This window comes from Equus asinus, chromosome 2, assembly GCF_041296235.1.
Source record: "Equus asinus isolate D_3611 breed Donkey chromosome 2, EquAss-T2T_v2, whole genome shotgun sequence".
Taxonomy (NCBI): domain Eukaryota; kingdom Metazoa; phylum Chordata; class Mammalia; order Perissodactyla; family Equidae; genus Equus; species Equus asinus.
The window spans coordinates 57544782-57559868 of NC_091791.1; the positions used below are offsets into that span (position 1 = coordinate 57544782).

Below are 15087 nucleotides of genomic sequence, written 5' to 3' on the forward strand. Positions count from 1 at the left end.
ACTATATGATGATTACAACAGAAAAAACATAAAGACATGGAAAAGTAAAATTAAAAAAAAGACATACTAGTCAAATATTAACTGGAATCTGGCCAAAACATAATTATGAATGGGAAGGAATCTGAACAATGACAACATACCAGATGATATTAAGAAAGTTTCATAATGATATTGGTTATGCTTTAAAAAATAAGCATAGAGAGCTGAATATTGAAATATTATAGATGAAATAATAAAGTAGATTTGCTTTAAAACAATTTGAGATGAGGGTGGAGGGAGTAATTAGGGGTATAAATGAAACGAGATTGGTCATGAGTTGACCACTGTTGAAGCTAGGTGATAGATACATGGTGGTTCATTATACTATTGTCTACTTTTGGATATATTTGAAAATTTCCAAATTTTAAGGAAAAACAAACAAATGAATAAACTCAAGGGATGCAGTTAAGGCAGTATTTAGAAAAAAATGCTTATATTAGGGGGAAAAAAAACCCAAAGGTTGAAAACTACTGAGGTAAGCAACCAATTGAAGAATAAACCCAGAGAAGGAAGGCGATAAGTAAGACACGAAAAAAGATCAATGAAATGGGAAATAAAGGTAGATTAGATAAGAGGAAGAAAGCAAAAATTAATTCTTTGCAAAATCTGATAACTGATAAAACAAATAAAAATGAAAAAGGGAATATGACTATAGATGAGCAGATGTAAAACTAACACAAAACAATCAAGCTCAAAATGGTAAAGAAAGGTATGAATTACCAAAAATGACTCAAAAGATAGAAAAACTAAATGGTCCTACAACCATTCAAGAAATTAAACCATTCATCCCACAATGAAAACTTTCAAGAAACAGATTATTCTTATCATCTTATACAGGTTCTTCCTGAGGATGGAAAATGAGGACATACTCTTCAACTCATTCCATGAGATCTATATAACCATGATACCCAAACTACACAAGGATATTACAAGAAAAGAAAATGACAAGCTAATTTCATATGAATATAGATGTAAAACTTCTAAAAGTAATTCGTAAATTGAATCCAATAGGATATAAAAAGATCATTAGGGAGCCAGCCCGCGGCCGAGTGGTTAAGTTCTTGAGCTCCGCTTCGGAGGCCCAGGGTTTCCCCAGTTCGGATCCTGGGCACAGACATGGCACCACTCATCAGGCTATGTTGAAGCAGCATCCCACATGCCACAACTAGAAGGACCCACAACTAAAATATACAACTATATCCTGGGGGGATTTGGGAAGAAAAAGCAGGGAAAAAAAAAAAATGATTGGCAACAGTTAAAAAAAAATTCATTATATCATAACCAATTTGGGTTGAAATTAGAACGTTTATTGATGTCATTCATTAAATTAACAGATTAATGGAGAAAACTATGTGATTACTCCTGTAAATGCAGGAAAAAGTGTTGATAAAATTCAACACCAATTCAGAAAAAATTCTTACCAAAACTTCCTCAACCTGATAAATGGTATATATTACAGTAAACATTATGCTAAATGAAGAAGTATTAGAAACACTCCCTTTAAAATCAGTAATGAGCCAAAATGTCTGGTATCATCACTTCTATTCGCTTTTGCAATGGAGGTCCTTAGCTAGTACAGTAAGACAAGATAAACACAAATAAATGAAGAAATAAGGATTAGAATGGAAGTAAGAAAAATGATATTATTTACACAGGATGTGACTGCCTACACAGAAAACCCAAAGCATCTATAAGTAACACGATAGCTGGCTATAAAATCAACAAGTAGGATAACAGTTAACTGTAAGATCATATAAAAATTGAATCAAGCAATAAACTGAAAATCTAATTTTCTAAAAGACACAGCAAAGTTTATAAGGTGTACATGAATATATCTAACAAACATGTCCAAGAACTGTATGAAATTTCATTCAAAATCCCAAAAAAGGGGGCTGGCCCCGTGGCCGAGTGGTTAAGTTCGCACGCTCCGCTGCAGGCGGCCCAGTGTTTCGTCAGTTCGAATCCTGGGCGCGGACATGGCACTGCTCATCAGACCACGCTGAGGCAGCGTCCCACATGCCACAACTAGAAGAACCCACAACGAAGAATACACAACTATGTACCGGGGGGCTTTGGGGAGAAAAAGGAAAAAATAAAATCAAAAAAAAAAAAAAAATCCCAAAAAAGATTTTTGTACAATATCAAAAGCTGATTCTAAAATGTACATGGGATAGCAAAATATCTATAGACCTTACATTCTTGAAAAAAAGAAGCATAAAGTCCAGGGACTTGTCCTACCAAATATAAGGACTTACTGTAAAACTACACTCCACTGCTTTCTAAGAAGCAGCACTGCAGACCACCGGGAAAGGCAGGACTGCTTCATAAGTGGCTCTGGGTCAAACGGTTGTCCTTGAGGAGGAAAAAAGTAATTCTAGACGGATTAGGGGCTAATTGTAAAATGCTAAACTTGAAAACTCATTCTTAGACGAAAATAAAAAAGTCAGGTTCTGCCACATTTGAAACATACCTGCATATGGAGCCATTCCTAATATAGTAGGCATCAGGCCTCTGTAGAATCCAAGGAAACCGCCTTCCTTTTGAGTGAAGAAAAGTTAGAAGTGAGACTGCATGGTGCTCATTATGATAAATATCAAAGAACAAAAACATACATTATAATGGAAAAATTATTCTGGGACCCACCCTGAAACACAGATATATTTTCATTATTATTATTATCAATAATTTAAACAAAAGAATAATTATTTAGATAATATTCAAAATATTTGCCTAAATATAAAAGGACATGTTAGATGAGAACAGTAAATATGAAATACCTTTGCATAAATTGTTTTGAACGCATGAATAATTCCCGTATAAGTGTGTTCCCCTTTCACCTGGAATGCTAGGCGTACTCTAACCATGTCAAGAGGGTAAGTGCAGATAACTGCTGTCATACCTGAAAAGAAAGGAGAAACTTAAATGTGCAAGAAGTTTTTTGACACATATATATATATATATATATCTTTCCTATCATTAATAGTGCTCTCAAATTATAGCAATGATGAAAAACCAATGAAATAAAGGCAATACTACTGATAGAATTATATATAATATCACCAGCTGAAAAATAACCGTGTGAGTAAAGGGTCAGTTTGTAAAATCTTTTCAAGTTCTTCCCACTGTGAAGTTTTATTGTTAGCACCAAATTAGTACAGTGTAAGTGGATCATGAGTATTTTGTCTATTCTATTACCTGTCTATTCCCAGGTAAGATATCAGAAAGGGAAAACGGACTATCCCGATAGCACTAGGCAAGCTATCTGACTTTTTACTTATTTTCTCTAGTCCTGAAATGGACAGATGCTTTATCTACCTAAGGAATTCTTATAATAATAAAGGCATTTTTTTAAAAAACTTCAAAGCAATCATTATTTTCTTTTCAGAATTAAGGTGAATTTGTTATTGACTAAACATAATAAAAATATAAATGTTCAAAGTCATAGAAACAACTCATTATTTAGGGATAAAAATCTCCTGATAGGTAAATTTAGAATTAAGTTCTAGATTTTTCACCAATATATGTTTTCAAATTTCATAAAGTATCCAGCTGAGTTATTTTCTAAGTTAATGAAAGAGGAGAAATAACAACAGACTCCGCAGAAATAAAACGGATTATAAGAGAATACTATGAAAGGGGCTGGCCCCGTGGCCGAGCGGTTGAGTTCGCGCGCTCCACTGCAGGCGGCCCAGTGTTTCGTTGGTTCGAATCCTGGGCGCGGACATGGCACTGCTCATCAAACCACGCTGAGGCAGCGTCCCACATGCCACAACTAGAAGGACCCACAACGAAGAATATACAACTATGTACCGGGGGGCTTTGGGGAGAAAAAGGAAAAATAATAAAATCTTTAAAAAAAAAGAGAGAATACTACGAAAAATTATATGCCAACAAAATGTATAACCTAGAGGAAATGGATAAATTCTTGGACTCCTACAATCTCCCAAAGCTCACTCAAGAAGAAGCAAACAATTTGAACAGACCAATCACAAGGAAAGAGATTGAAACAGCCATCAAAGACATCCCAAAGAATAAAACCCCAGGACCAGATGGCTTTCCTGGGGAATTCTACCAAACTTTCAGAGAAGATTTAATACCTATCCTTTTCAAGCTATTCCAAAAAATTAGGGAGGATGGAACACTTCGTAACACATTCTACGAGGCCAACATCACTCTGATACCAAAGCCTGACAAGGACACCACAAAAAAAGAGAACTACAGGCCAATATCGCTGATGAACATAGATGCAAAAATTCTTAACAAAATTTTGGCAACCAGAATTCAGCAATTCATCAAAAGGATCATACATCATGATCAAGTGGGATTTATACCAGGGACACAGGGATGGTTCAACATCTGCAAGTCAATCAACATGATTCACTACATCAACAAAATGAGAAACAAAAACCACATGATCATCTCAATAGATGCAGAGAAAGCATTTGACAAGATCCAACATCCATTTATAATAGAAACCCTCAACAAAATAGGTATAGAAGGAAAGCACCTCAACATAATAAAGGCCATATATGACAAACCCACAGCCAACTTCATACTCAACAGACAAAAACTGAAACCCATCCCTCTCAGAAGAGGAACAAGACAAGGGTGTCCACTTTCGCCACTCTTATTCAACATAGTACTGGAGGTGTTGGCCAGAGCAATTCCGCAGGAAAAAGAAATAAAAGGAATCCACATAGGCAACGAAGAAGTAAAACTCTCGCTGTTTGCAGACGACATGATCTTATATATAGAAAACCCCAAAGAATCCATAGAAAAACTATTAGAAACAATCAACAGCTACACCAAAGTTGCAGGGTATAAAATCAACATACATAAATCAGTAGTATTTCTATACGCTAACAATGAACTAACAGAAAAAGATCTCAAGAACTCAATCCCATTCACGATCGCAACAAAAAGAATAAAATACCTTGGGATAAATTTAACCAAGGAAGTGAAAGACGTATACAACGAAAACTACAAGACTTTCTTGAAAAAAATTGATGACAACATAAAGAGATGGAAAGACATTCCATGCACATGGATTGGAAGAATAAACATAGTTAAAATGTCCATACTACCTAAAGCAATCTACAGATTCAACGCTATCCCAATCAGAATCCCAATGTCATTCTTTACAGAAATTGAACAAAGAATCCTAAAATTCATATGGGGCAACAAAAGACCCTGAATTGCTAAAGCAATCCTGAGAAAGAAGAACAAAGCTGGAGACATCACAATCCCTGACTTCAAAACATACTACAAAGCTACAGTGATCAAAACAGCATGGTACTGGTACAAAAACGGGTCCACAGATCAATGGAACAGAATTGAAAGCCCAGAGATAAAACCACACATCTATGGACAGCTAATCTTCGACAAAGGAGCAGAGGGCCTACAATGGAGAAAAGAAAGTCTCTTCAACAAATGGTGCTGGGAAAACTGGACAGCCACATGCAAAAGATTGAAAATTGACCATTCTTTTTCACCACACACCAAAATAAACTCAAAATGGATCAAAGACCTAAAGATTAGGCCTGAAACAATAAGTCTTCTGGAAGAGAATACAGGCAGTACACTCTTTGACATCAGTTTCAAAAGAATCTTTTCGGACACTATAACTCCTCAGTTGGGGGAAACAATAGAAAGAATAAACAAATGGGACTTCATCAGACTAAAGAGCTTCTTTAAGGCAAGGGAAAACAGGATTGAAGCAAAAAAACAGCTCACTAATTGGGAAAAAATATTTACAAGCCACTTATCCAACAAAGGGTTAATCTCTATAATATACAAAGGACTCACACTGCTTAACAACAAAAAAACAAACAACCCGATCAAAAAATGGGCAGAGGACATGAACAGACATTTCTCAAAAGAAGATATGAATATGGCCAATAGACACCTGAAAAGATGTTCATCATCGCTAATCATCAGGGAAATGCAAATCAAAACTACACTAAGATATCACCTTACACCCGTTAGATTGGCAAAAACATCCAAAACCAAGAGCGACAAATGTTGGAGAGGTTGTGGAGAAAAAGGAACCCTCATACACTGTTGGTGGGAATGCAAACTGGTACAGCCACTATGGAAAACAGTATGGAGATTTCTCAAAAAGTTAAAAATAGAAATACCCTATGACCCAGCCATCCCATTACTGGGTATCTATCCTAAGAACCTGAAATCAGAAATCCCAAGAGTCCCTTGCACCCCTATGTTCATCGCAGCATTATTTACAATAGCCAAGACGTGGAACCAACCTACATGCCCAGAAACTGATGATTGGATAAAGAAGATATGGTATATATACAGAACGGAATACTACTCAGCCATAAAAAAAGACAAAATTGGCCCATTCGCAGCAACGTGGATGGACCTCGAGGGTATTATGTTAAGCGAAATAAGCCAGTCAGAGAAAGACGAACTCTATATGACTCCACTCATAGGTGGAAGTTAGTATATTGATAAGGAGATCTGATCGGTGGTTACCAGGGAAAAGGGGGGGTAGGGGGAGGGCATAAAGGGGGAAGTGGTGTACCCACAACATGACTAACAAAAATGTACAACTGAAATCTCACAAGGTTGTAATCTATCATAACATTAATAAAAAAAAAAAAATGTCCATACTACCTAAAGCAATCTACAGATTCAACGCTATCCCAATCAGAATCCCAATGACATTCTTTACAGAAATTGAACAAAGAATCCTAAAATTCATATGGGGCAACAAAAGACCCTGAATTGCTAAAGCAATCCTGAGAAAGAAGAACAAAGCTGGAGACATCATAATCCCTGACTTCAAAACATATTACAAAGCTACAGTAATCAAAACAGCACGGTACTGGTACAAAAACAGATGCACAGATTAATGGAACAGAATTGAAAGCCCAGAAATAAAACCACACATCTATGGACAGCTAATCTTTGACAAAGGAGCTGAGGGCCTACAATGGAGGAAAGAAAGTCTCTTCAACAAATGGTGCTGGGAAAACTGGACAGCCACATGTAAAAGAATGAAAATCGACCATTCTTTTTCACCATTCACTAAAATAAACTCAAAATGGATCAAAGACCTAAAGATTAGGCCTGAAACAATAAGTCTTCTAGAAAAGAATATAGACAGTACACCCTTTGACATCAGTTTCAAAAGAATCTTTTCGGCCACCATAACCCCTCACATGAGGGAAACAATAGAAAGAATAAACAAATGGGACTTCATCAGACTAAAGAGCTTCTTCAAAGCAAGGGAAAACAGGATTGAAACAAAAAAACAGCCCACTAATTGGGAAAAAATATTTACAAGTTATTTATCCAACAAAGGGTTAATCTCCATAATATATAAAGAACTCACACAATTCAACAATAAAAAATCAAACAACCCAATCACAAAATGGGCAGGGGACATGAACAGACATTTCTCCAAAGAAGATATACAGATGGCCAATAGACACATGAAAAGATGCTCATCATCACTAATCATCAGGGAAATGCAAATCAAAACTACACTAAGATATCACCTTACACCTGTTAGAATGGCAAACATATCCAAAACCAAGAGTGACAAATGTTGGAGAGGCTGTGGAGAAAAAGGAACCCTCATACACTGTTGGTGGGAATGCAAACTGGCGTAGCCACTGTGGAAAACAGTATGGAGATTCCTCAAAAAATTAAAAATAAAACTACCATACGACCCAGCTATCCCACTACTGGGTATCTACCCAAAGAGCTTGAAGTCAGCGATTCCATAAGTCCTATGCACCCCAATGTTTATTGCAGCATTATTTACAATAGCCAAGACATGGAAGCAACCTAAGTGCCCATCAACAGATGATTGGATAAAGAAGATGTGGTATATATATACAATGGAATACTACTCAGCTGTAAAACAGAACAAAATCGTCCCATTTGCAACAACATGGGTGGACCTTGAGGGAATTATATTAAGTGAAATAAGCCAGGTAGAGAAGAACAATCTCTGTATGAATCCACTCATATGAGGAATTTAAAAATGTAGACAAAGAGAACAGATTAGTGGCTACCAGGGGAAAGGTGGGGTGGAGGGTAGGCACAAAGGGTGAAGTGGTACACCTGCAACACGACTGACAAACAATAATGTACAACTGAAATTTCACAAGATTGTAACCTATCATTAACTCAATAAAAAAAAAATTCTATTTTTATAAAGTACCAAGGAAATGTATCTTCAGTGTAGAAACATTAGAAAATATAGACAATCAAAAAAATTAAATATATATATATTCATCCTTCAGAAATCACCACTTAAATATATATTCCAAACTCTTTATACATGTGCATTTACACAAATATAAACACACACATTTAAAACTTTTTATAATGTAATTCTATTTCATAGTTAATTTTTATACCTCATTATACTGTGAACATCTTTCCATGTGAGAAAAATATTACCTGGATGTATCGTAACTTAAAACAATCTTCTTAGACATTTAGGTTGTTTCCATTATTTGTTATATGATATTGTAATAGCAAATAGTGCTTTGGTGAATGTCCTTATAACTAAATATTTTTGTTTATCATTTCTGTTACAGATAAATTCCGAAAACAGAATCATTAGGTCAAAGGATAAGGTTTTCAACAGAAATTGCTCTCCAGAGGACTGTGCCCATTTATAATGTCATCCATTAGAATAAAAGTCCAATTTCTCTGACTTCTCAGATGTATTAGATACTTATTAGGCAATTAGAATATTCAATTAGACAATTTTCCCAACATTTGATCATTTGATGGGGAAAAAGCATTTTCTCTGTATTATTCTGGCTTGCTTCTCACGTGACTTTTTTCTTTCTTTCTTTCTTTCTTTTTTGTTTTTTGGCAGTTTTATAACCTGACAATCAATGGTCAGTTCTCATCCACATTCTGTAGAGTTTTGAAAGTGGTTACATATCTGGTACATTAGGTGAATCCTCATTACGTTTCCTGGACACCACCACACAGACGCAGTATGAAACATTCCTTATTACTTTGGCCCAGAGTTTTTTTGAGCCTGGTATCAATGTGCATATTTGGAGCTCCCATCTCCTGCATGGCAGATTTCTGGATCTCTCTGAGTACCTGAGGGGCACGCTTCTTGAAGCCCACTCCATGAATACACTTTTGAATGTTGATGGAATATTCTCTAGTCTCTACATTATGGCTGGCTGAACAGCTTTTCGTCCTGCCACCATTCTTTACAGGAACAATTCTGCTGGGCTCAGGTTGAAAAGGAAGAGCCTGAGGTATTGTCATGACTTTCTTTCTCTATGTGGACTTTTATTTATTTATTTATTTTGAGGAAGATTAGCCCTGAGCTAACTACTGCCAGTCCTCCTCTTTTTTGTGCTGAGGAAGCCTGGCCCTGAGCTAACATTGTGCCCATCTTCCTCTAGTTTATATGTGGGATGCCTACCACAGCATGGTAGGCCAAAGAGTGCCATGTCCATACCCAGGATCTGAACCGGCGAACCCTGAGCCACCAAGAAGCAGAATGTACGAACTTAACCACAGCGCCATCGGGCCAGCCCCCTGTGGACTTTTAATAGTATATTTTTAGCATGATAATTTCATCTTTTTATTCATCTTACCAAACGAAAATATAATTTTTTTGCCACAACTTTTACTCAGAATAGCAAACTAGTCATGTAAAAGCAGCAATTTAAAGTGATTTCTTTGGGGCCGTCCCCACAGCCTACTGGTTAGGTTTGGCAAACTCCGCTTTGGCGGCCTGGGTTCATTTCCTAGGACAGGACCTACACTGTTTGTCAGTGGCCATGCTGTGGTGGTGACCCACATACAAAATAGAGGAAGATTGGCACAGATGTGAGCTCAGAAAGAACCTTTGTCAAGAAAAAAGAGGAAGATTGACAATGGATATTAGCTCATGGTGAATCTTCCTCAGCAAAAAAATAATAATAAAGTGATTTCCATATTCTTGACCTAATTTAACTTTTTAGTTTTAAATTTTTTAAGTATTTGTTTAATTTTATTTAATAGACCTGAGATATCTTACCACATTTACTCAGCAAATGCTACTGTAATTTTACCTTCATTTTTATCAGCCCAGACCTAAATATATACTAACTCTGAGTTCCTGCTGCTCTCCTAAAAGATCTAAATCAGTTTGCCATTCCTTATACATGAATTACAAAAGAATGTTCTTTCTATACGGTCTAGGTATCTTTCACGGCATCTCTAACTGGGTGATTATGACATTATCTCTAAGCTAAAAACCTACACAGCTAATATATGCAAAACATGCAACTCTTAGTTCTCTCTTGAGTGACAAAAACTCAGTTCCTTCAGACAATGAGCAGAAAGTCTGTTTGAATGATATGTTAAGTAATGTAATTTAATTTTAAATACAAGCAATAATTTGGAGCTAGATTAGTCTAATAGTGGTCAGAACAGGTTAGACTCATGGAAGAAAGACTGATATATGATTGGCTTACCTGTGGTTTAGCTGTAAGTGATATTTTAAACTTTCTTTTTTTCAGTTTGCATACAGCAATAAAGACTATCTACTATATGCCAAACACACCAAACCAGGCACTTTACAAACATGACCTCTGATCCTCACATGCCAAACACCACCACCAATCCCACAAGGTGGACATTATTAGTCCTGTTTCCCAAATTAGAAAATTAGGCTTAAAGGAGTTAAGTAACTTGACCAAACTCATATAGTTTCTGTATCTTAGAGTAGGATTTGAATCTGTGTTCTGGCTCATATCATGACATACATTGCCTTTCCTGTAATTTTGCTTCCTTGATAAATATTTGCTTAGTACTTTCTAAACTTAAATTTTTAGTTCAGAAATTCCATCAGTCCAGTGACTGGAAGTGTCAATTCCCCATTTCAGCCAATTTGATTGTGAGCTGTTCATCTGAGCTATTTGTTTTCAATCTATTCATTTTCAGACTATTTAATATATTTATTTTCGTTAAAGATTTTACTTTTCCTTTGTCTCCCCAAAGCCCCCCAGTACATAGTTGTATATTTTTAGTTGTGAGTCCTTCTAGTTGTGGCACGTGGGATGCCACCTCAGCATGGCTTGACGAGTGGTGCCATGTCCACGCCCAGGATCCAAACTGGCAAAACCCTGGGCCGCTGAAGCAAGAGTGTGCGAACTTAACCACTTGGCCACGGGGCCGGCCCTAACATATTTATTTTCTACCTGTTGGTATTCAAACCAGCCATGTCTGGAAGTCAAGGCAGTGACTTTTCTAAATGGCTTATTTTAAGCTGAATCTAAACTAATGTAGTACAAACGTGGTATTCCTGAAACAAGGTTTGGCAATAACATTACATTTAAATCATAGCAAATACCTTATTATCCAGATATTTATAAAACTACATATTTTATAGGTTGGCTTAATTTTTTGCAGCAGCTGAAGATTTTGCAAGGGAAAATTTTAGAAAATACAATTAGGAGAGACTACCTATAAGTAAGTTCCATCTTTATTGGAATGCTTCATATTAAAAAGTTTAACAAATATAGAAGAGAATCCAAAGGCTGACCATTTTAAGGCTGGATCATGCCAACACAATTTTGTTTAACATCAGATTTTGCTAGGATTTTCCCAAGTCGTCATTATCCATCTTATTTTTAAAACATCTGTAAATTTTTACAACTCCTATATTTTTTTTCTATTCTCTAATCTTAATCAATTTGGTTTTGCCTCTCCTATTTGCTCTCTCTGATCCCATTTATTTCTTCTCTCCTTCTCACACGCTCCTATCCTTCTCATTGTCTTCTTACTGGCTTCAAGTGGCTTAACAGGAAATAACCGTGAATTAACAGAGGTCAAAATGATACATTGGTGGAAAGTGAGTACATCCAGAAATTTGTATAAGGTAAAAGAGGCATAACTTAAAAGTTGCAAGACCATGAGTCAGGCTGAGGAATTGGAATAATCTAATTGTACATCAGAGAATGGTAAAAATAACGCCAATGATTACTGGAATGCTAAACTCATGATCTACTTTTGCAAATTTTAAGCCAGTTCATTTCACCATATTTTTATATAGTATATTTCTTTTTTGTTTGTTTATTTTGTTTTGGTGAGGAAGATTGGCCCAGAGCTAACATATGTTGCCAGTCTTCCCCTTTTTGCTTGAGGAAAATCGTCCCTGAGCTAACATCTGTGCCAATCTTCCTCTCTTTTGTAGGTGGGACACCACCAGAACGTGGCTTGACAAGTGGTGTGTAGGTCTGAGCCCAGGATCTGAACCCATGAACCCTGGGCCACCAAAGCAGAGCATGCAGACTTAACCACTACACCACCAGGCCAGCCTCACGGTATATTTCTTTTAAATTTGAGCAATCAACCAAATCTTCCTAAATAAAAACAAAATCTTTTAACAAGGATGTAAAAATTACCAAGGTGCTGGGGCTGGCCCCGTGGCTGAGCGGTTAAGTTTGCGCACTCCGCTGCAGGCGGCCCAGTGTTTCGTTGGTTCGAATCCTGGGCGTGGACATGGCACTGCTCATCAGACCACGCTGAGGCAGCGTCCCACATGCCACAACTAGAAGGACCCACAACAAAGAATATACAACTATGTACCGGGGGGCTTTGGGGAGAAAAAGGAAAAAATAAAATCTTTAAAAAAAAAAAAAAAAATTACCAAGTTGTTGTTTTTCGGTTGTTATTCAATATTCCTAAAAGCAACTTAATGATTTAAATGTAATTTTAAACATTGGAATGTAAGGAGAGGATTCTTAATAATTTTGCCCTCTGATAAATCTTGAAAACTACTTAATGATTTTAAATGTTTATTTATCTTTGGAAAGAGGGAGAAGTAAGAAATATTTTTCTGATAATCATATTTTACCCTTCACTCTAAGTATAAAATTATGAAGCCCTCTACAGGGCTGGATTTAAACTTGTAGAAACTCTAAATGCAGAAAAGTTTATAATGTCTTGCATTGTTCAAGCTAAAAACAATACTACACTATAAAGTAAGTTTGAGGATATCTAACTACGTTCTGATTTTCCTCACAATGACTATGTCAATGCTTTTTAAAAATACCAAATGTCCCTACTTTGCTGGGGACCTAAGCATGTGCATAGTCTACCTGCCAAGTAATCCAGCACTAGCATTATTTTCTTGGTTTTCTCATTTCAGCTAATTTATTTTTTATTTTTCAGCTATTTACTTCTGACTTATGGTCAAAATTGGTCAAATGGTCAAAAGAGGTTAAGAGTATGGACTCTAGAGTGAGCCTGTTTGAATTCAAATCAGGCTCTACCACTAACTAGCTGTGTGACCTTGAGCAAATGACTTAACCTGGCTTTTAGTTTCACTATCTATAAAATGGATGTCATAATAAGTAGCTACCCAAATTAGGGTTTTATGAAGTTTAAGTGAGTTAATATATAAGCAAATCCTGAGAATAATCTCTGACACATAATAAATATTATATCCAAGTGTCAGCTATTATTATTCTCCTAGTCTATTTTTTTTCATTTTTTGACCCTTTCCTGTAAGACCCAAATCATTTGTCTCCTCTTTTCACCAAAATTCCTCCACTCCCAATCTCTTTTTCCCTGCACATCAATCCTCAAGAATTCAAATAAAAAGAGAAGCACAATCAGAGGAAAGTGAAAACTCAGTTTGACTGCTAGTAATCAGACTGACATATATATCAGTCATGTAGAGGGTGACTGGAATTTTCAATTCGTAAAGCTAGTGTTTCCCATTTCAGTCCTTTTTCTATACTCACACATCTCCTCCTTACTATTCTACCTAGCATGGCTTTACAGGAAGGCCAAAAAAAGCCCTCCAAGTCCAAATAAGGAAAATCCGAAACTACTTACCTCAAATAGTGGTGGTGATAGTTTTCCTCTTCCCTCATTTTACAACTACAATCCAATACAAAGATCAGAATGCTTTCTCCAGGAAGCAACGAGACTCAATCAAGCTGAGATGTGCTTGCAATTTCTGTGTACGTGCAAACTTCTCTTTTCCTCTCTTCAGTCAAGAAACTGAGGACTTAATGATGAATCCAAACTGACTGAGACTGCTTTTCCCCTAAATTCTCATGCTTTTCTTATCTCTATAGCGTAGAATTCCAGGAATTGTGGTAACCCAAGAACATACGTTGATCAGCAATTAGATTTTGCTGATTTGGAAAGCTTAGAAGCACTCAACATTACTTTCCATAATCACTGTCTACTTAAACAAAAAACAAACAAGCAAAAAAACCTCTGGTTGCAAATCATATTTCTAACCATGATACCAAAGACAGATAATCCTTGGTCATTAAAACTTTGAAGATCATATTCTGAAAATATGGTAAATACAGTTTTTTAATTCTGCTACAGCAAGAAGCATAAAGAACTTTTCTTTTTTTTTTGAGGAAGATTAGTCCTGAGCTAACATCTGCCGCCAATCCTCCTCTTTTTGCTGAGGAAGACTGACCCTGAGCCAACATCCATGCCCATCTTCCTCTACTTTATATGTGGGATGCCTACCACAGCACGGCTTGTCAAGCGGTGCCGTGTCCATACCCGGGATCCAAACTAGCGAACCCCGGGCTGTTGAAGCAGAATGTGCGAACTTAACCGCTGCGCCACTGGGCCGGACCACATAAAGAACTTCTTAACAACGGAACTAACATCACAAGGAAGAGGCAATAGAGGGAAGAGAGGAGTGAACAGAAATTGTGTAATACAGGGTTGGAGTAGAGGAGGATCTCAACCTTAATCAATCTCCTTCCTCTTCAACTTCTCAATGAATATGGAGGTAGATTTGAGTTTTCAGAGATTACTTCCCTCCCAACTTACCACCATCCTCCCCTATCTGAGGCTACCACAGCGGGAGCAGCATCCAGAATTTATGAATACATCCAAAGAGATTGAAGTTCAACCAAAAATACATGGATTCTAAGTACACACTTTAGACAAAGGAAGGGCTCCATGCATCACAGATATAAAAGCTAAGCCACAAAGCTAAGAAAATTGATCTAGAGTAGATGTCCAAGGGAGTTCAATTCTACTACATCCGATCCTTCAGGAGCACATCAC

The 15087-nt window shown here is 36.6% G+C and overlaps 1 protein-coding gene across 4 annotated transcripts in view; it reads right to left on the reverse strand.

The window, feature by feature from the left end:
• The window catches only part of SLC25A16 (solute carrier family 25 member 16), a 58057-nt gene that overhangs the window by 24603 nt on the left and 18367 nt on the right, over nt 1-15087 (reverse strand). For all 4 annotated transcript variants that reach the window (XR_011495436.1, XR_011495432.1, XM_014862779.3 and 1 more), the window contains 2 exons: nt 2817-2938; nt 2510-2576 (listed from right to left, as the gene is read on the reverse strand). Coding sequence is in view for 2 of the 4 variants with exons in the window: in XM_014862779.3 (XP_014718265.1) it covers nt 2510-2576; nt 2817-2938 (189 nt within the window). In the remaining 2 variants the exon portion in view is untranslated. The remainder of the gene's footprint in view (nt 1-2509; nt 2577-2816; nt 2939-15087) is intronic.